The 20288-nt window shown below is 54.7% G+C and overlaps 8 protein-coding genes across 8 annotated transcripts; 5 read left to right on the top strand and 3 right to left on the bottom strand.

Annotated features, from left to right (window-relative positions):
- Positions 1–415: 415 nt before the first annotated feature.
- CKM354_000070100 (uncharacterized protein) lies at positions 416–1414 on the top strand (the record flags this gene model as incomplete). The annotated part of the gene is made up of 3 exons (XM_044795799.1): positions 416–924; positions 1002–1107; positions 1169–1414. The coding sequence occupies 3 exons, from the start codon at positions 416–418 to the stop codon at positions 1412–1414; spliced, it is 861 nt and encodes a 286-aa protein (XP_044651734.1).
- Positions 1415–1748: 334 nt separating this feature from the next.
- CKM354_000070000 (uncharacterized protein) lies at positions 1749–4642 on the bottom strand (the record flags this gene model as incomplete). Its single annotated transcript, XM_044795798.1, has 3 exons — positions 1749–4003; positions 4067–4280; positions 4334–4642. The coding sequence occupies 3 exons, from the start codon at positions 4640–4642 to the stop codon at positions 1749–1751; spliced, it is 2778 nt and encodes a 925-aa protein (XP_044651733.1).
- A 975-nt stretch (positions 4643–5617) lies between these two features.
- CKM354_000069900 (uncharacterized protein) lies at positions 5618–7024 on the top strand (the record flags this gene model as incomplete). The annotated part of the gene is made up of 2 exons (XM_044795797.1): positions 5618–6222; positions 6277–7024. The coding sequence occupies 2 exons, from the start codon at positions 5618–5620 to the stop codon at positions 7022–7024; spliced, it is 1353 nt and encodes a 450-aa protein (XP_044651732.1).
- A 1416-nt stretch (positions 7025–8440) lies between these two features.
- On the top strand, positions 8441–11614 carry CKM354_000069800 (uncharacterized protein; the record flags this gene model as incomplete). The annotated part of the gene is made up of 1 exon (XM_044795796.1): positions 8441–11614. One exon carries the CDS (start codon positions 8441–8443, stop codon positions 11612–11614), a length of 3174 nt encoding a protein of 1057 aa, XP_044651731.1.
- An 847-nt stretch (positions 11615–12461) lies between these two features.
- Positions 12462–12893, bottom strand: CKM354_000069700 (uncharacterized protein; the record flags this gene model as incomplete). Its single annotated transcript, XM_044795795.1, has 2 exons — positions 12462–12544; positions 12605–12893. 2 exons carry the CDS (start codon positions 12891–12893, stop codon positions 12462–12464), a joined length of 372 nt encoding a protein of 123 aa, XP_044651730.1.
- Positions 12894–13275: 382 nt separating this feature from the next.
- Positions 13276–13923, top strand: CKM354_000069600 (uncharacterized protein; the record flags this gene model as incomplete). The annotated part of the gene is made up of 1 exon (XM_044795794.1): positions 13276–13923. One exon carries the CDS (start codon positions 13276–13278, stop codon positions 13921–13923), a length of 648 nt encoding a protein of 215 aa, XP_044651729.1.
- Positions 13924–14691: 768 nt separating this feature from the next.
- On the bottom strand, positions 14692–16107 carry CKM354_000069500 (uncharacterized protein; the record flags this gene model as incomplete). The annotated part of the gene is made up of 1 exon (XM_044795793.1): positions 14692–16107. The coding sequence occupies one exon, from the start codon at positions 16105–16107 to the stop codon at positions 14692–14694; it is 1416 nt and encodes a 471-aa protein (XP_044651728.1).
- Positions 16108–17797: 1690 nt separating this feature from the next.
- On the top strand, positions 17798–18808 carry CKM354_000069400 (uncharacterized protein; the record flags this gene model as incomplete). The annotated part of the gene is made up of 1 exon (XM_044795792.1): positions 17798–18808. One exon carries the CDS (start codon positions 17798–17800, stop codon positions 18806–18808), a length of 1011 nt encoding a protein of 336 aa, XP_044651727.1.
- Between the last annotated feature and the right edge of the window lie 1480 nt (positions 18809–20288).

Below are 20288 nucleotides of genomic sequence, written 5' to 3'. Positions count from 1 at the left end.
CTGTAAAACGTCGATCGAAGCAGGCAAGTTGCAGTGCATCTGGATAGCTTCACTGTATAATTGGTCTACTTTGCATCACGAGTAATTTCAGATCGTCTTATGAAGAGACGGCTTCTAATTATCTGTTGTTGCCACGGCCTTCCATTCACTTCGAGATTTAAGTTTGGTGATCGTCGTTGTCACATGCACGCGACTCCACCTGCATCTTCTTCCAGCCCTCACTCCGACAACTCATCTCGACACGTAACGTGCACACCAAGCCATCCTCAATTTGCAACAACAGCCACACTCGTTGTTGCAAAGCTTCGAGGCACTCGCCGCACCAAACCGCCAACAGCCCACTGCTGTTTCGACCAAGTCGTCGTTCCTATTCTGACATTATCCCGCACACACCATACTGCCACATCAAAGCAACATGTCGGACATCGACGACAGCGAGCGCGGCGCCGACCCCTTCAACCCGGCCATGAAGTTCGTCTCCGGCGGCAACATCGAGACCTTCACCAAGACCCCCGCCAACGTCTCCAGAGACTACTTCGAAGGCCCAGCACCTGCTGTCAAGCCGGGCAAAGGCGGCAAAGGCGCGATCAACAAGCGCAAGCTAGGCGCAGCAGAGGAAGACCATCCTGCCACTCCAGCCAACAAGCGAGCCAAAGGCAAAGCAGCCGCAGCTCCTGATACTCCCGACTCTTCTGCCGTCAAACCAGTATCGGCCCGTCAGAAGCAGACTCGAACGTACAAGGGCAAGAACGCGGTTTCTAGACCCATCCCGAGGACTTTCGAGGAGTGCGATGAGGTCGACAAGATGTTGCTCGAGTGGCGCGACCAGAAGAAGGAATGGGGTCCTATCAAGGCCGAGTGGAAGCGTTTGACGGGTGAGGCAACCGCTGTGAGCACCCTGCCGAATCGCTATACTAGGTTGAAGTAAGTCATACTCCAAGGAGTCTCCCTGGACAAACTCCAGTGTACCTCCCGGTCACATCGCTAACGCCCCATCACAGGACCAACTTCGCTGTCCTCAACGAAGAAGACAAGGGCATTCTGATCCAAGCCAAGCGCGAGATCGAAGACTCCTTCCAGGCTCAGAAGTGGTCGTTGGTTGCGAACGTATGTACTGCCATTTTTTTTGGTGGCTCCTCTTCACATCCAGCACTAATTGTGGCTCTAGGTCCTCCACTCCAAGGGCGGAAGCGACTACACCTCGTGCCCCGTCATTCTCCAGCGCCAGTGGAAGAAGCTCATGTTGGCCGGAGGAGCCACGATGCCGCCAGGAGTGAGAGACAAGGACTTCGAAGAAACACCTCCTGGCAGCGACGCCGACGACGACGAGGAGAAGAACGGTGGACACGATGGCGAGCTTGTCGGCGATGGGGATGGTGAGGGCGACGACGGAGACGATGAAGACGAGTATTGAGTTGTCAAGGGGCTCGGAGAGGCTTAGCTATTATTGGAGAGTTTCTTTATTTGCCCCATTGTTGGGTAAAGGTGCTGCTATCCTAAGCCTCTGGTGCTGTCGCATCATGAAGCACAGGGGTTTGGCCACCTGCTGCGCTGTTACAGATTCTGGGCAGCCAAGCGAGCTGCGTAGAGGTCGTCGGTCGGGACAAGGCTCCAAAGTCTGGAGTTTCTATAGCTACCTGTTGCCGATGCATCATTTGTAGTTAATGCATTGGCCGATGTGTACTCGGCAGCATGGTCAATCGCGCCACGCAGCCTGATACTGAGATTGCAACTTACTGCTCGTTTTCCTACCGACGATCACGTCTCCGATCATCGTCGTAATATCTTCTGCTGCCGCCAGCGTCTCTGCCATCACGATCTCGCCTCGAATCATATCGGTCTCGGTCGTTGTGCCGCCTATCATCGTACGACCTGTCCCTATCACGACTCCTGGCTCTAGGTCGCTCCGCATCCCTCTGATTGTCCATGTCTTCACTCTTCTCGGCCAGTATCTCCGGAGCCGGAGAGGGCGCGCGAACGACACTCTGAAGCATGTTGGCTGTGTTCTGCCTCGGTGGCCGCGCTTCTCTGGCCGGCGCAGGGGTTCGAGGACTGTCGCGCGCGCCTCTCCTGTCGAAACCATTTCGGTCGTCCATAATCCGCCGCGTGTCGAAGTCGCGTGGTCGCATGCCGTCTCTGTCACGATCACGTCGTGCAAAGAAGTCACCATCGCGATCTCGATCTCTATCCCGAGAGCGGTCGTAAGGCAGTGGTACTTCTATCTCCTCTTCATACTCTTCCCATTCTTCGGTGTAGTATCGGTTCACCTCAGTACGCTCTTCGGTCGCGCGTTGCGGATTTAGCATGAATCGCAATGTGCCGTCCGTTTGCGGTGTGTGCTGAGCTGTGGCGGTATATGCGTTGACTGGTTGAGGCGCCTGGACGCCAGGCTGAGGTGGCGATACTGGCGTGGGGTGACCGTTGGCTACACGCAGAGTATTGCTCGTGCCATTCGTATTATCCGGGGAGGGTGGAGGCTGTATCATGGTGTATCGCGGCAAGCTCGAATCGGAGCACTCCTTGTTCAGCGCGAGACGTATGCGCAGCAGATCATCGAGAGAGTACTTTGTGCCAAGTACGGTCGACGTTGTGTTGTGGGTGTACAGATCCAGAGCGTCGAGCAAGGTCTCCATGACTTCTTCGCGGGTTGTGTGCCATTTTCGCAGGTCGAGATTTTGCAAGGAGTCGCGCACAAGGCATGTATGGTCTTCCGACTTAGCAGCAGTGAAATGCGCAGCCAGCTCGAGACTTGCCAGTGCCAAAGTAGAACTCGTCTGCTTCAATGGTGCAAAAGTGCGATGCAGATCTGTCAGAACTGTCCACGCCAGTTGCGAAACCTCCCTCAAGTCTGGACTTTGGGGCAGACTCTTCCCAATCTTGACAAGCGTGTGGTGTGGTGCCCTGCTCCTAAAGTCGAAACCTCCGCTCTCCAATATCAGACGTTCCATGCCGATGACCATTCTGCTCTGCGCCTCGAACATCGGATCGTCTGCGCCGACCTGCTCGTGGGCGTTGGGCTGCTTCATGTTGCACGCAGCCGCCAGAATATCTCTGCTCTTCTTGAGGGTGTCTTCATTCTTGCAGCTTGTGAGGAGGCTCGCGGCCGCTGCATCGATCCACTGATAATCCTCCTTCGGGTGAGCCAGTCGAAACTTGTGGTAGTAGACCACAGCCGTGGTGAAGGTCTTGACAGGGAGCTGAAGCGCACGGCGGACATTATCCAGCCATGCGACGCCCTGCAGCCGAACAGTATCCTCTCGCGCCTCTGCCAGACTCCTCTCCTGTGCATCCAGACCCTCGGAAGCCAGTCGCTTGTCGATGGCTGCTTGGGTTATGTACGAAGCCGACACGCGAATCGTGGAAGGATGAGGGCCGACGATTTTGGCTTCACCGTTTGACATGCGCTTGGTCGCTCCCATGATGGTCGTATTCGCAGTGGCCCTTGGCACGGATGCCGTCGTCGATGGCCAGGCTGCCGCAGGTGGAGAAGGCCTGCTCAGCAACGCTGCGCGAGCCGGATGAATGAAGTTCGACGCGAACCCCGGAGCCAAGGCCGCGGTGTCTGCCTCCACTTTCACTTTCACGCTTCGCTCCTTCTTCTCACGACGCGCTACATCGACCTTGCCAGGCTTTCGAGGAGCAAAGGAGAGTGGCAGCTCATCCCAGTTGCCATCCATGAAATCGTCCAAATGCTGCTGACGTTCACCACGCTCATGCGTGCTCTGTAGAAGCGTGTTCTGCTCCTTGCGCTCCCGATAGCGCTGCCAATACGTTGGACGACTAGGCTCCTGCAAAACAGGCGAGCGTGGACGTTCTGGATGTCCTGTCACTTGAGGCCCCAGCATTTCTCGTAGACGCGGTTCCTGCAACTCGATCGAAGCCTCGCGTTCCAATAGGCCCTCTCTCGTCTTCAGTGCATCTGGCTTCGGATCTTCTCTCTTGCTACGATCCTGCTCTGCTCTCATGAGCTGGTATAAGAAAGATTGCTCGGCTGCCGATAGCGCTGTGCCAGAACAGTTCACCGGCAGGTGTCCTTCGGTCCCACAGCGAACGCACAGCGGCTTACCCCATGCGAAGCGGTAGGTCATGCTTCCGTTGACAAATTCGTTTGAGGACTGCGCTGGGTCGAAATGCTGGTCTACTTCCTGGAACGGCGCCCTCGGGCGATAGCTGTCAATCCCGCGCGGCGCGCCTTCAAATGGTGGCGATGATGAAGAAGGGTGTCCCGTCATGTGCACGGTGCTGCGCATGCCTTCCTCTGGTTCCTGAAAGCGATAGTCCTACAAGTCTCGTGAGCCAGCGGAGCTTCTCTGGAGTCATGGCATCGACCTACCTCACGCGCCGCGGACAGTTCCCTCTTTGGATCGGGCGCCGCAGCGAAAGGTGGCAGGAAAGCTTCGCGGGAATCCGTGTCGCTGCCATCGATTGGTACTACACCTTCTCTGACTGCTCCCGGCCATCGATCTCTTCTCGAGTGCTCGGTCTCCCTCCACAAGCCTTTACTCTCGTCGTGTGCGTCCCACAGCCATCTCAGCTCTTCCTCCGAGGGGTGTCGCAGAGTACAGTCTCTGTTCTTGCACGCTGTCCGAGGAAGCGCATGCCGCTTGCAAATGCCGTATTGTTCCCACGGCACGAAGATCATGGTGCTATGTTGCCTGTGGCTAGAGTTCAAGCAGAAGTGCGTTGCTGCTGTTCGTCGGTCACGCTGGTTTCGTGAGTCGAATGCTGATGTGACGAAACTTAAGTTTCGAGTGACGGCCTGGCTTCATCGGAGGCCACCTGCTCCATTCACCTGAACCGAGACTCAACTTCATCTAACTCACCACAAGCGAGCAGACGAAAGCGTACCTCGGCGCAGCGATGTCCTTGCCACTTTGTTTTGACATCAAACGAACGCAATGCACCAACTGTTTGTTGCGCACATTCCCTTTTCGAATCTCGGCCGAGTGCAGGAGCTTCAAAACCACGCTGATGCAACTGCCAGCACCGAACCGAAGCCCTTTCTGCCTACCTGACGCGTCTATAGACATGCGACAAGGACGGGCTCGCCCACCACGGTCGCGGCTAACCATCAAAATGGGTTAGGAGGACAAGTCTCCGACAAATTTGCAAGCTTCTGGAATCTCTCACGCAGATTTTCTACCCGCATTTCTCTCCACCCCGGAACACTCTAAGTCGACAAATAGCAATCTCGCATGCATTGGTGTCCCCGAGCGCCCCAAATCCAAGGGATGGGAGGGCACGACTGCCGTGACACCGTCACGCACAGAATGCATGCACCCGACGCACGAGATCCGTCGCTCACAGCAAACGGGAAACTGGAAACTCTAGTATCGTGTGTCTTACCGTGTCGGTCTGACCCTCAGGCTTCGCAATGAGGCCTTGGGGAAACAAAGCGTCTGGTGTGAACCAGAACGGTCGCTTTCTTTGATGCATGAAGTGAACATCGAGGATCTCCTATGTTCTCTGAAACGCGCACGAGAGCATTCTAGCTAAGAGCCTTCTTTTCACTTCCGCGCTTTGCTACAAAATGTGACTTCAGCTCAACCTCAGCCAACTGATCGATTCTTCTGCCAGCCGACCTCGCATCACTTACACTCACTGTCAGACACGAGATATGTCCTACTCACAGCAGTTCCAAAGTAGGCTACTGCAACAACTCAACGATACGAACTCGAGAAATCTTGAGCTGCAATCCTTGCTTGCGCAGAAAGATGATCAGCTTGCGACACTCACCGCTCGCGCGGGACCTGGTGCTGGACCAAACGCTGGCGGCAACCAAAACACTATAAATCAGCTTCGCCGCACCAACGCCGACACACTGGCACAGCTGCGTCGTGCAGAAGAAAGTGCAACAGCTGCCGAGGCACAAGTCAAGAGCAACCTGTCCAGATTCCAGAAGATCGAGGCAGACTTGCGGCAACAGATTGGTCAGCTCCAAAGAGACCTTCGCCAACGGGATCAGCAGCGCAAAGATCGTGGCAGCGCCCACTCTGATCCTCGAAAGGGAGCGCAATGGACAGCATCTACAGGAGTCGCGCCTCGAGCTGAACTTGATGCTGCCAAAGCCGAAGTGAAGAGGCTGAGAAATGCACTCGGTTCCTTACAACGGCAGTTTGAAAGGGAGAAGAGGGAAGCGAGCCAGCATCGAGGCCTACCAGCTGCCAATCCGGAGAAGTTGCGACAGATTGAAGACCAAGATGATGAGGAGACAGTGCTAAAGTGAGTGACTTGACCTTATGTCTTGCACATGGCTTTTTACTGACTCCCACATAGCTTGAAGCAAGAGCCTGGTACGGAGCCGCCTGCTCCGCAGATTGGCAACTTCGCACACAAGGACACGAACATGACAGAATCCTCGAAGACCTCCAATCCTTCTGTAGGGCCGCCGCAAGTCCTGCCAATACAGACACGCAAGCGCATCCGAAGCGGACATGCCAGCGATGAACCAGGCCCATATGCATCGAAGAAAGCTCGAGTCGAACGAGCAGACTCGGACTCTAATGAAAGCGAAGAACAGATTGACGGCGATGCCGACTTTTGTCTCGATGGCGCATCACCTCCTGCAAAGCAGGCAATTTCATCTCCAATCGATATCAAAGATCTTCAAGAACGTTTCGAATTCCAGGCCGTAACACAGCATTATCCGAGCGGAGACATCGATGCCTTTCATTCCAAAGAAGACCTCAGCGACGAGTGCGAGGAATTGTGGGCTCGCATCAAGAAGCAAGTCGATGAATGGGAAGAAGCGAAGGGCGAGGACTGGAGTTTCGAGTTTCAGAAGCCAGGCTACAAGTTGGTCAACCCACCTTGCATTACGACAAAGCTGAAGGGGAAGGGAGGGAAGTCGCAGTGGCGACCTGGATGTGAGGGCAAATTCACTTGTCGGAAGTGTGTCGAGGAGGAGAGACCGTGCTTTACTTGGAATGGGGAGGAATTCTGGTTGCTGCCACTGCATGAGCAGGACAGGAAGTGGCCTGTTGAGGAGGGGAGTGAGATTCGATACTGGTTGAATGTTGAGTGACGGAACTGGATCTGACAAGTTATTGAGTATCTTGAAGCGACGAAGTTGTTTTTGGGACATATAATTATGGATTACTTGGAGCTTCAGCAGGACAGTACTTTAGAGTATCGTTTGGTGTTGGATGAATGTCGCAACTCGCATTTCGTATCAAACTTCGGCTCCCAGCTCAAGACCGATTTCTCATGTGAGGTTGGAGCTGAGCCAAGTCTCCGTAAAGGAGTCCTTGCGTTCTGGGGAATCAGACTAAGGGCGTCGGCACTCCACACGACGAAAACGCCGGCGACCAGTGGCGTGGTGACGTTGGAGCGCTGAGAAATCTGGGGAGTCGATCAATTTTTTCACTGAACAGTACAGTACATAGTGCAATTAGTGGCAAGCAGGAGGCACATTGACGTCGAGCAGCCGTGGCCATGTACGTGCAGTCTCAAAGTTTGAGCGCAGACTTGGGCCCATGTCCCTCTGGTCGCTGGCGACGGGGAACGGAAGTGGAAATGTGAGTAAGCCACAGTGCCGCAGTACAAAGACGACAGTGGCACAGGGAGAATGGCGGAAGCAGCGGTGAAGATACGGGATCGGATGTGGGCAGGAGTGTTGAGAGGACGCTGCACCCCAGAAGTCAGATTCTGATGCGCTGAGAGGCGATGCGCTCCAGACACGGCGTGGTGCAGTAGGCGTCCAACTTTGGGCACGCGGTAAAGGGCGGTCTACCATTCGACGCTGCTTTTTCGCTGGTACCCGCGCCCCGAAGGATACCGCGGTAGGATGGGGAGAGTAGCAATGTTCTGGCACTCCGCACCATTTCTATTGTTGTAATGAGACTCCATGTCCTAGGGTTGCTATGGTAGCAGGTGAATTTCTCAGATTTGCAGGTACTTCCATGCGATGAGAATGATATGTAGAATAGCATAGTAGTTCGCAGCTGTCCTTGACGATGCAGAGTCGAGAATAGCTCTGTACAGCAGCGCCCAGGAGAGCAGAAAGCGCGGTTGCTCGTTGCTGGAGGCCACGCTCAACCAACGACAGTGACGCAGGGCTCGGCACGTCGGCCAATTGGAGGGGCGGCAAAAGTTGGTTGCCACCAAAAAATTTGAGAGATCTGAAAGCTGACGGGGAGAGCGACTCGAGACGCTCAGCTGAGGGATTGAAAAGACACGACACGCCCCAAGTCTGACACTGACACGACATCGACCCTCTCCTCCTCCATCGCCGCTCTTTTCACCCACCACCGCCGACTTCTCCGCCGCAGAGCGAGCAGCGGACAGACCCTTAAGCGTTTCAACAGAATCCGCGCACTAAGGAGAGCGATAAGCGGACGGGCCACTTGGCGCGAAGCGCCCCTCGCATACAAAAAGTTCAAATTTCTTGCGCACTTTTCCACACCCACCCACCACTCTCTTTCCCTTTACCACCACAATCATGTCTCAGGCGGCAAAGGAGAACGCCGGCAGCGTGCAGGTGCTTGAGCAGCTGCTCAACAAGCTCTCTGTCTCCAAGACCGCAGACGAGGCCAAGGGCGCCTCGCAGGAGATCGCCACGTTTATTAATGGCGACATCCAGGCCGCCGACGCGCCCACCAAGGCCGTCGACAGCCTCAAGAAGATGCTGAGCAATAAGAAGGATGCCAACGCCCGACAAAACGCCTGCGAGGCCATCGGCACCATCGCAAAGCACGGCGAGGTTTCCGCCATTGTCGAGCCATACCTCGTCCAGCTCCTCCCCGCCGTCCTCTCCGCCGTCGGCGACAAGATGGCCGCCGTCAAGGTCGCCGCACAAGACGCCGCCCTCGCCATCACCAAGGCCGTCAACGCCAACGCCGTCAAGCTCCTCATCCCACACTTCATCAACTCGATCCGAACTGCACAAAAGTGGCCTGAAAAGATGACCGACCTCGAGTGCATCGAGGCTCTCACCGAGAGCGCCCCTGCACAGGCCGCATACCGCGTGCCAGAGCTCATCCCTATCGTCTCTGAGGCCATGTGGGACACCAAGCCAGAAGTCAAGAAGAAGGCATACGGCACAATGGAGAAGGTCTGCGCACTCATTGTCAACAAGGATATCGAGCGCTTCATTCCTGAGCTCATCAAGTGTATCTCCAAGCCAGAGAACGTCCCGGAGACGATTCACTTGCTCGGTGCCACCACTTTCGTCACTGATGTCCACGAGCCAACCCTCGCCATCATGGTGCCTCTGCTCGAGCGTGGTCTCAAGGAGCGTGAGACCGCCATCAAGCGTAAATCCGCTGTCATCATCGACAACATGTGCAAGCTTGTCGAGGACCCCAACATCGTGGCCTCTTTCTTGCCAAAGTTGATGCCACAATTGAACCACAACCACGACAACATGGCCGATCCGGAGGCCCGTGAGAAGACCAAGCAGGCTCTTGATACCCTCATTCGTGTCGGTAACGTCAAGGATGGCAAGATTCCAGAAGTCTCCCACGACTCGGACGTTGAGACCGTTCTCGCCAAGCTCAAGGACGTCCTTAGCTACAAGCACAAGGATGCTGCTGAGAAGTTCGCTCCAGTTACCGAGTTCATCGCCGCCATTGGTGGTCAACTCATCGATGAGAAGGAGACTGAATCCGTCGCCTGGTCAACACAGCTGCTCCCATACACCAGCGCCATCGTTGGCGATGACGCCGCAGACATCGTGGAACAGGTCCGCAAGCGATCACTTCCAGGCGCTCTTGCCGAGGACGAGGTTGAGCCAGATGAGGAGGAGGGCGTCGATCTCTGCAACTGCACATTCAACTTGGCCTACGGTGCTAAGATCCTTCTCAACCAGACTTCTCTCCGCCTCAAGAAGGGCCAGCGATACGGTCTCCTTGGACCCAACGGTTCCGGAAAGACCACCCTCATGCGTGCCATCAACAACGAGCAGGTCGAGGGTTTCCCAAAGCAGAGCGAAGTCAAGACTGTCTACGTCGAGCACGATTTGGACTCTGACGACACTGAAATGACTGTCATCGAGTGGACCATGAAGAAGCTGAAGGAGGCCAACATTGATATCCCAGAGGACGAGGTCCGCAAGACCTTGGACGAGTTCGGTTTCGTGCCTGAGCAGGTCAACGGTGTCATCACTGCCCTCTCTGGTGGTTGGAAGATGAAGCTCGCACTTGCTCGTGCTGTCTTCTCCAAGCCTGACATTCTCCTGCTCGATGAGCCCACCAACCACTTGGACGTGAAGAACGTCAAGTGGCTCGAAGACTACCTGACCACCTCTCCTTGCACGTCGATCATCATCTCCCACGACAGCAAGTTCCTTGACAACGTCATCCAGCACGTCATCCACTACGAGCGCTTCAAGCTGAAGCGTTACCGTGGCAAGCTCAGCGAGTTCGTCAAGCGTGTCCCATCGGCCAAGTCTTACTACGAGCTCGGTGCATCCGAGATGGAGTTCAAGTTCCCAGAGCCAGGTTTCCTCGAGGGTGTCAAGACCAAGGCCAAGGCCATCGTCCGTGTCAGCAACATGTCCTTCCAGTACCCAGGCACACCAAAGCCACAGATCCAGGACATTACTTTCCAATGTTCGCTCGGCTCTCGTATTGCTGTCATCGGTCCAAACGGTGCTGGCAAGTCTACACTTGTCAACGTCCTGACTGGTGAACTCATTCCAACCAGCGGTGATGTCTACCAGCACGAGAACATCCGTATCGCCTACATCAAGCAACACGCTTTCGCCCATATCGATCACCACCTCGACAAGACTCCATCTGAGTACATTCAATGGCGTTTCCAGACTGGTGAGGATCGTGAGACTATGGACCGTGCCAACAAGATCGTCACCGAGGACGACGAGAAGGCCATGGACAAGATCTACAGAATCGAAGGCTCGCAGCGTCGTGTCATTGGTGTCCACTCGCGAAGAAAGTTCAAGAACTCCTACGAGTACGAGTGTTCTTTCGCTCTTGGTGACAACGTCGGCATGAAGAACGAGAAGTGGACTCCTATGATGACTGCTGACAATGCCTGGATCCCACGTAACGAGCTCATCCAATCTCACCAGAAGATGGTTGCTGAGGTCGATCAGAAAGAGGCTCTTGCCAGCGGTCAGTTCCGTCCTCTGGTCCGCAAGGAGATTGAGGCTCACTGCACCAACTTCGGCCTCGATGCCGAGCTCGTCTCCCACTCGCGTATGCGTGGTCTCTCTGGTGGTCAGCGTGTCAAGGTCGTGCTCGCCGCCTGCTCATGGCAGCGTCCTCACTTGATCGTGCTTGACGAGCCAACCAACTACCTCGACCGTGACTCTCTCGGTGCCCTGTCCAAGGCCATCAAGTCCTTCGAGGGTGGTGTCATCATCATTACTCACTCTGCCGAGTTCACCAAGGATCTCACTGAGGAAGTCTGGGCTGTCATGGACGGTCGCATGACACCATCTGGTCACAACTGGGTGCAAGGTCAAGGTGCCGGTCCTCGATTGGCCCAGGGTGGCGATGACGAGGAGGAGAAGTTCGACGCCATGGGTAACAAGATCGAGAACACCAAGAAGGCCAAGAAGCTCACTGCCTCGGAGCTTCGCAAGAAGAAGAAGGACCGTATGGCTCGCCGCAAGCGTGGTGAGGAGGTCTTCTCCGACGAGGATGACTTCTAAACCAGTTAGTGCCTGCTGCTCACGGGGTGTCTTTTTGCAAGCGACGAATAGCATGGAGAAAGGCGTTCAGGGGTGTATTTGGATTGGCGTGAGCCTGGTTGACGATGACGGAAAAGCAAGATTCCCTACGACATGAGGTTCTAGACGATTAGAGTGCTACTAGATAGAAGAGTTCTCTCGAAGCATTATTGGTTCAACTTCAGCAGCTATGTTTCCTGTCCCATTGCGTTCCAGCTTCAAGCCAGCTTCCAATTCCGTCCCATCAAGTCATGCGGTCTCGACCAAGGAAACAGCGCAACTATTGCCAGGAGCAGAGGTCCTATCCGCCTGTGTTGAACAGCAGGAGGTACTTTCGCTGGCAGTGAGCACGAGGCAGCTCATGAGCTTCCCCCAACCAGACTTTCAGCTTCAAAGGCAACTCTGAATTGAAAGCGCTCCTCGTGGTTTCGAAGATCCTGCTGCCAAGTTCATCACCGCTACTAGCACCTAGAAGGCAAATGTCATGCAAGCTATATGACGTCCGATCGTTGGTGCGGCACTTCCTGAAAGGACATCTTCGAGGCTGATTGTAAAAGGGGATCAGCGCCGCCATCAGTAGAATCGAGCTGTCTTTTGCTCTACGAAAAACCGGGACAATGTCATAACCCATTACTTTCGTCTGCAGATACGAGTCTGGCGTGCGTAGCCACTCTCATTCTCCACCAGCTATTCTTTTGCGAACATGGAACTTCTGTGCCTTGCTCCCATGGTTGCCTTCGATTCAAAGTTCAACTTTCCACACAATTTCCCTCCCTCTCATTCTTTTCCCCCTCTGCCACCTTGCTGCGCGAATATTCCTGTCCCCAATCTACAACGCCCAACGAAACCCATCACTCGATTGCTCTTTGAGTTCGTACAGCTTGTAATCGTACTCTCGTCGTCTTCTACGTCCTATACAAATAGTCAGCTTACGGACTCGAACCCCTTACAGAACCTCAGATCATATCTTACCTTCTTCATCTTTCCCCAGACATCCCAGAACATCCGTCGGACCCCAAGTACACTTGCAGATCGGGCAGCTGATACGTCCTGGCGGCTTGACTTCGATCTGCTCTTCGAGTTTGCGGGCGAGACATTCTTTGCAGATGACGAGGTCCTTAAAGGGGTTGTCTCGGCTTAGATGCTCTCGGCATTTGCGTGGGATGCGAGCGCAGGGAAAGCGACGGAAGGGTTGCCAGGTTTTGCAGATGTCGCATTTGAGTGGTTGTGGCTCTTCCTTTTTCTTGAGTCCGAAGAACATGTTGACGTGTTTTTGTGGTGATTCGTGTGAGTGTTGGCTTTATTCAATGTTGCTTTCGAGTTCTTGTGAAAGTCGTGATCTGTAGCTCGAGGGCGTGGATGTCAGTAGCATATATAGTCGAAGAGCCAACTTGAGGCCCGTGATCAGATTCACTGGGTGAATACCTCTGGTATATGGTAAAGCCCCACTTTTGGCATGTGGCCTCCAGAGAAAACCCCAAGTGTGGTTCTTGAAGACAGCCGCCCGAAGCTAGATTTTTTGCACGTCGGTCGCCAGTCTCGCTCAGCACGATATCTCAAAAAGAGACACCATCGCGTAGCCTTGAGATGCGAACATAAACTTACCGCCGATCATCTTGCAACTGGAGCATCGATATACCACCATGTGCAAAACCCAAACCTGGCAGTACCTCTGCGGCTGCTTCTCCAACCACCGCCTGAGCACCTGCCGCGGATTCTACACACTGAATGGACACGCCTCGTGCCTGGGACAATCATACCTCCCCCGTATCCTAGCCCCAATACTCTGCGCCAGTTGCCTGAAAATTGGAGTCCTGAAAACCTTGAACAGAAGCTGCAGCAAAGAGGTCAATGAGGCTCACGATAAGGGCGAAAGGATCAATCCAATTTATAGACATTATGCCAAGCTCAGAGAGCAAGTCTATGAAGCGATGCCGCTCCATTCCCTCACTGTCCGCCGACCGAGGCCGCAATCAACGTGGACGCCGCATCGACCAAGTCCGTTGCAGAAGGAGTTGAAGAGAAGAGATTTGTATGATCAATACATGGAAGGATGGGGATTTGATGATACGATTCGCGGGTCGGGGTATGAGTCCGGTTCTGACACGGATCTCGAATGGTTGGAGTTTATGGATAGCTCGCTGGCGCCAGCTGAAGAGAACCGAAGCTCATCTTCTGAAGAGGACCAGATGAATGTTTCAGAGACGACGGAGTCCATGGAGGGCATCGAAGAATATCCGCAGTGCATTGATCCAGCTTTGCTTGCCCTGGACCGAGCGCCAGAGCGCTGAAGAGTCATCTTGTGGCGTTCTTGCACGGGTGGGATGTGGACTTCAGAAACGATCGTCGAGGCCATGGCGTTCTATGGGTCGTATGGCGTGCACTCGAGATCTGTATTAGGCATTGCGTGTACTCGACAGCTGATTGTTAGTGTTGAAGTCAGATGGGAAGTCCATGATAGAAGGCCGTGGGAAAGTCTGCCGAGGCTAGGCCAAGCCGAGAGCGATTTTGTCTGTAAGCAGCAAGAGCAGGACGAGGCAAGTGCACTCGCTGGGCAAAGTGACGATCTGACGCAGTGAGCCGAGAGAAGCTGGCTAGACATTATGCATTTGCTATCGCTGCCAAAACTATATGCTTATCGTTACAAGAAGCTTCGTTTCTCCATAATCATTGTCCTGTCATAAAGCTGTGAAGCGTATCCCTTTCCATTTTTTTTTGTTGTCCATCGCCATCGAGTTTTTGTTTCTCCGCCTTGCGCCGATCCTCAACAGCGGCACTATCTCTCTATCTAGTCCCAGGGAGCTGTCAGTAACCCCTCCCTTGTCGCTTCCTAGCGACGATTGGCTTCTGTGCTTTTCGATTGCAAATCCACACGAGGACTTAATCCTCAACGACATCCCTCAGCACACAACGAGTCCTGCTCGAGCACTGGGGTTTGGTACGCACAAAGCTGGTGCCATTGCACGGGCTGAAAAGGTTTAAGCTCCCGCCATTCCTTGGCGGTTGCGGTGACGAGTGAGTGTCATGTTCAACATGGTCCGTTCCGTAACGAAGGCATTTCAACCATTAGGGCCATGCGGCGAACCTGATTGCGAAAGCTTCTCCGCCAGCCTTGAGAAGCTACGCTCCGGGAGCGGCTCATGTGAAGTCTCGATGGGTGAGGGTGGAATCGTGGTACTGCCTGAACGAGATCGGATGGCCGGGCTTGCAGGCCGACTTCCTTCCCTGGATCCAAGAAGTCTCGGGCTTTGGAGGGCGAACTCCGGCGAGTAGATTTGTCCTCCGTAAGGCGAGGCCGTGATCACTGTTCGGGGCGATGTCAGTGGCGGCGGAACAGGCGACTCCGAACGAAACAAAGGATGAATGTGGTGTTCAACGGCCGGACTGGTTGGGCTGGCAATGCTCGGCGTGCTGCCACGACGTGTGTGAAGAGGTGGTAGGCTTCGAATTGGGCTCTTCTCAGCCTCGACGATCGCCACTGGTGAAATCTTCGGCGATTGCCCCACAGGATCCGAAAGTGGCTTGTCTTTAAGCACGGGCTCGTTGGAAAACGGTCCTTCTAGAGCGTGGGCTGGCGAGACTGGCCGGCTACCTGGTATCGGCTCCAGTCGTGGTATCGCAGGTTTCTTTTGGTACGATGTATCGAATGAGTGCTTCACACGAGAAGTGTCCCAGTTCTCGAATTCGTCGGTGCTACGAATGGAATGAATGGCCACTGCAGTGCTTGCCTGGGTGCCCCGGGAGCTTCGTGAGCCGAAAGGACTTTGGAGGATGAGTCTCGTCTTGGAAGTCATCGGTTGCAGTGATTCTGATACTGAGCTTCTGTACGAATTCGTTCCATTCGTAGGAAACGTTGGATATGTTGGATATGTTGGCGATATTGGTGATGAGGATCCCTTGATGGGCGTAAAGAAAGAGCTCGGTTGCTTGATACCAATCGCATTGAGATAGACAGAGACGGATCGTTGCTTAGTTTGTTGATCTGGTAAGTATTGATCGTGCGTAGGAAGCACGCTGTGCTGCGCATTGCGAGGCCAAACCATGCCCCAGAAGAATATTTGTGTCACTAGACCGATTGATGTGGCGACCAGGCCGGCTTCGGCCAGATGACGAACGTACTCATCGTTATTCGAGTCGTCGCCGCTGTTGAGAGAACGTGCGTTTGCAGAAGTGATCAAGGCCAAGACAGATCCGACGAAACAGACAAGTGCACCAGGTATCCATACGAGTACGAGAGAGCCACGATCAACCCTGCGGAGAAAGAGTCCGACAGCGACCAGAAGCGCAGCCAGGGCAACAATTTCGAAGACCGAAGCAGTGATTGCCAAAGCAAATATCGATCTGCCGAGCAATGCTGTAGTAGCGAGCGTCGTGGTGGTGGCAATGGTAATGAATTTGGCAATGAAGGCCAGAAATGTGGTGGAGTAAAAGACCAAGGACGATCGATCAACGTGGTGAGACCAGATCCAGGCCATGGTTAAAAGCGAGTGTGGATGTCGAAGGACGGGAGGAAAGAATTCAGACGAGACCTGTCATGGACCATGTATGTACGTCAACTGCTCGTGGTTGCTGTGTCGTGTTCCTCAGCATGATCTTGATAGGTGCATGCAGACGAGAACGTGGTCTGGTGCACAACGCAGAAGTCGGAGTCGTTTACGAGGACACCATGATCGAGTGTGAGGCGGAGTAAGCAGAGAAGACGTCCTTCAGGCGCGAAAACGGAGCGAAGGCTTGTTTATGGCGCGAGTTTTTCGCAGCTGCAGTATTCTGTTCGGTTCGGGGCGCACGTTCAACGTCGCACAGGTCGGGCTGGCGGTACCAGCACTCCGCATCAACCCATGAACAAGGGTTTACGGGATGTTACTGTGTGTCCACAGCTGAGGACGGGGTTGCCGGTCTCGCGCCGTGGTGGACGACGTCGGGAAACAGCCTGCAGTGCGCGGAGCTGAGGGCGAGAGGCATCGCAACGACGCGTCGTGGCAGGGACATGGGGAGGAGGAGAGCGGGAGCAGACAAACCTAGAGAGATTGCTATGGCGGTGCTCTGCCCGTCGACGCGTGCGAGAGGTCAACGCCGCTCGCAGCATGTCGCGTCGTGGAGCATTGCACGATATGGACCAGGATCAGCCCGCTCAACAGCCGCCATTGCGCGCCAAGGCAGCGGACCGGCGCCACAGGTGGACAATTATACAGCGGTTGCAGTGGCCCGGCGTGGCTGCAGCTCGCGTGGAGCGCGTTGTTGTTGTGGTTGATTCTCTGCAGCAGCGCGCGCAGGTGGGATGCTCGATGACCTGTGGATGATGAGTCGGATCTTGCTGCAGGCGACATCGCCTTCCGTTCCTGCGCCGGATGCTGGCAGCGGCCTCTCCCACGCACGCTCGTTCATTTCCCTTCGGCCAACGAGCGAGCGAACGGCGGGCGGCAACGTCGGGGACCAAACAGCCAGCGTTCTGCAGACAGCATTGCTGCTGTCAAACCATCTGACGTGGTCTCGCGGTCACTCAGAATAGATTGGTGATACACCGAGCACGTCGCACAGCCATTGAGAACCCTGCAGGAACGGGGCCGATATGTAGGCGTGCTGAAGAGGCGAATTCGATCAGGCACAGCAGCTCAGGGCGCAGCAGCGCGTGCAAATCATTGGGCTACACGATGCGCAGGATGGCCAGAAATGCCATGTGATCGGATGACCTCGGCGCGCCGGTGGCAGACACGATGAGCATCAGATCAGTCGGCGAAGTGGTTGTGCAGCTCATCGCAATCGCAGACGTTGTTTCGAAAAGCGTCTGGAATGACGAGGAGCGTTGGTCGGGCGTTTGTGCGGCTCGGCATCGTGAGACGGCGTGTCAAGTAGACAGAAGAGCCGCGAAGGGGAAGTGACAAGGAAAGAAGTGACGAGCAACAACTTCGCACTTACTCTCGCAGTGAACGGGCAGGTGCAAGAGGCGCAGGCAGGCACGCGTGTTATGGTCGCCATGGCCAACGACGTCAGCGCCCACAACTTGATCCGACTTCAGACGGCTTCCATCCATGGGACGAAGAGCCAGACACGCCATTCCAACACATGACCAAGTGGCGAGCACCTGCCGCCAGTCATTCTTCACGAAGAATATCGACAAACTCATCTCTCGAGTTATTTGCGACAAGTTCCACTCTTCTTCTCGGCATGGCCTCCTCCCCGCCCACGCCGAGCAAATGCACCTTTCTCGACCTGCCCGTCGAGCTGCGTCTCGAAATCTACGCCCATGCCATCTTGAACTGCCGCCACATGACCATCGGCACAGCGAAGATTGTGGGAGCGCCCGCTGACATAGTGCATCGCCTCTACGGTCTCGGTCGCTCGCCCTACCCCGGCATACCGCGCAATCATGAGCCCGTCGTGGACACGCAATATGCACCTGCATTACTCTCGGCAGTCGCAGACATGACTGTCGATGCTACTGTCGAGCCGCCAGAATCCGCCTTTCCCAATACCCGGAGCGCCTTCCACGCCCTTTCCCTGGTCAACAAGCAAATCAGCAACGAAATCCACCGGCACTTCTCCATCCCCACTCAAAGGGGTACGTCGCTGTGGGTCCAATATCCTTCCGGACTACACATCTTGCACACCACCACTCCCCAGCTGCTGCGACAATCCCGGAGTGTGCATCTGGCAGGATCCTACACTCCACGACACTACTGTCCCTCTCGAGTGGCACGTCTCGGCGTTAGACATGCCCCGCCGCAGGAGAATTTGCAAGGCAAATTGGTGCCAGATTCGGAGAAGCAGCTAGAGCAGCTGGTCAGGTCGTGTCTCGGAAGGGATCCAACACACTCTGTCGACTTGATTGAGCTGCGTATTTACTACTCCGGGGAAAACTCCTATAGCACCGTGTGGGGTGATGACGAGTCGCCTGTCGTCGTCGCCTTGAGGAACATCGACCGGGGCGAGATCGACATTGAGGTATGGCGAGGTCAGAAAGGAACAGGTGTACGCCTTTGTGCCAAACGTTCCCCGGAGGGAGAGAAGAAACGAGTTGTCAGTACCGTCTGGCGCAAGCTCGAGGAAGGCGGTCGGGGCCAACCAGAGAACGGTAGCTGGATCGTAGACGAGCGCTGGCCGGAGTGGGTACCGATGGACGATATTGCCAAGGTGGCAGACGTAATGGCGTCTACCTACACGTCAACAGACGCATAAGTGCTCTCGACATGCCGCCAATATGACCCAGAGCGAGTGGCCCCTCCCTTGAATGCCGGAGCCCGCACTCTTTTGTTGATTGCATAGTCAGAGAATCACACGGAGTCCAGGGCATTTGGTTTCTTTGGAGAACCAAGCATGTTTTCTTGGCATATGCAAGGCTATCAATTCTCAACCAGCTGCAGAATGCACTTCTCGCGATTTCTCATTGTTTCCCTCACAGGCTGACAGCTCAGGTGAATCTTACGGGAATCCTCATGTCGATCGGCGGCTCCCCTCGAAGCAGAAATGCTATGCTAGAACCAGTGTCTTCGACCCGCAGCTTGGTTTCCGATACCGACTTTGGTTCTACAATACAGTACTCAATGACTTGTAGGACGACTGGGCCGGTGGAACGCAACACCTACTACGATCTTTGATGAGCTGAGCTGACCAATATTCTGCGAACGAGGCTGTTCACCAAGCACTCCACGGATTGCACATGCAATCGAAATGGTACAGTATATGAACTAATCACAATATGTCTGTCGCCACGATATCGAGGTCTTCATCACGCTTACAGTGGAAAACGACGCACCGGAAGTCAACCGCTCGAGCTTATACATGTGCGACTCTTGCACGCAATGCACTGCCCGTGCCAAAAGACTGTGATGGTCTCTACTCACGAAGATCGATGCTTCTTTCGAGATCAGCCGCTCCCCCTTTGAGTCCGCATATGTTCTCCAAACCACGCCGCTGGCCCTTCTCGCGATTTCTAGAAGTCGTACCAGCAGCCGTACACTTCGAACCCCTGAACTCTATCCTCCTCACGCATTGGTGCACCCTGCGCATGGTAGCTGCAACCTGGACTGGACATGGGCTAGCTTTTCGAGCTCTGATCCAAAACTCTATCAATCTATAACCTTGTACCTGGCAATCGCGAGCACCTCCGCTCCCAGCATTGGCGTTGGCGTCATAGCTGCCCTGCATGTTGATGAGCAGTGCGGGTGAAGCGGCGGCAGCCGTGTGAAGACAAGACCTGTACAACGCAGCTGACATCCATCATCATCAACTACAGGGTGGGAGAATCGAGAGCTCTGCAATCGCCGATGTATGTATACTGTAGCAACGAGAGCTTGAGAGACATGCAAGGAGACTCGTGGACTTGTCGATAGAACAGAGCTTCTTATCGATGGTTCCATCAATTCTGGCATTCGCTACTGCCTGTTCTGCCAGGCCAGGCTCCAAAATAAGTACAGTACCAAACTTTGGCTGCCGTAAGCTCTAACCTGTTTCTTGGCATAACATGGAGCTCTCAGAGACAGGCTTCAGACGTCGACTGCTTGGCTCTTGCAGTGCATGGAAGTTTCGAGATTGCGCTCGCTCGCCTTACTCGCTGGGCATGAGTTTCGGCGGCCGCTGGTATCGGGATGGTTGATGATGGAACACGTGTACTACGCTACGATACGATAGTAAATGGTCGAATGCCATCCAGGAATTT

Source organism: Cercospora kikuchii, assembly GCF_019650295.1.
Source record: "Cercospora kikuchii DNA, contig_00001, whole genome shotgun sequence".
Lineage (NCBI taxonomy): Eukaryota > Fungi > Ascomycota > Dothideomycetes > Mycosphaerellales > Mycosphaerellaceae > Cercospora > Cercospora kikuchii.
This window is presented reverse-complemented; position numbering and strand designations above follow the sequence as displayed.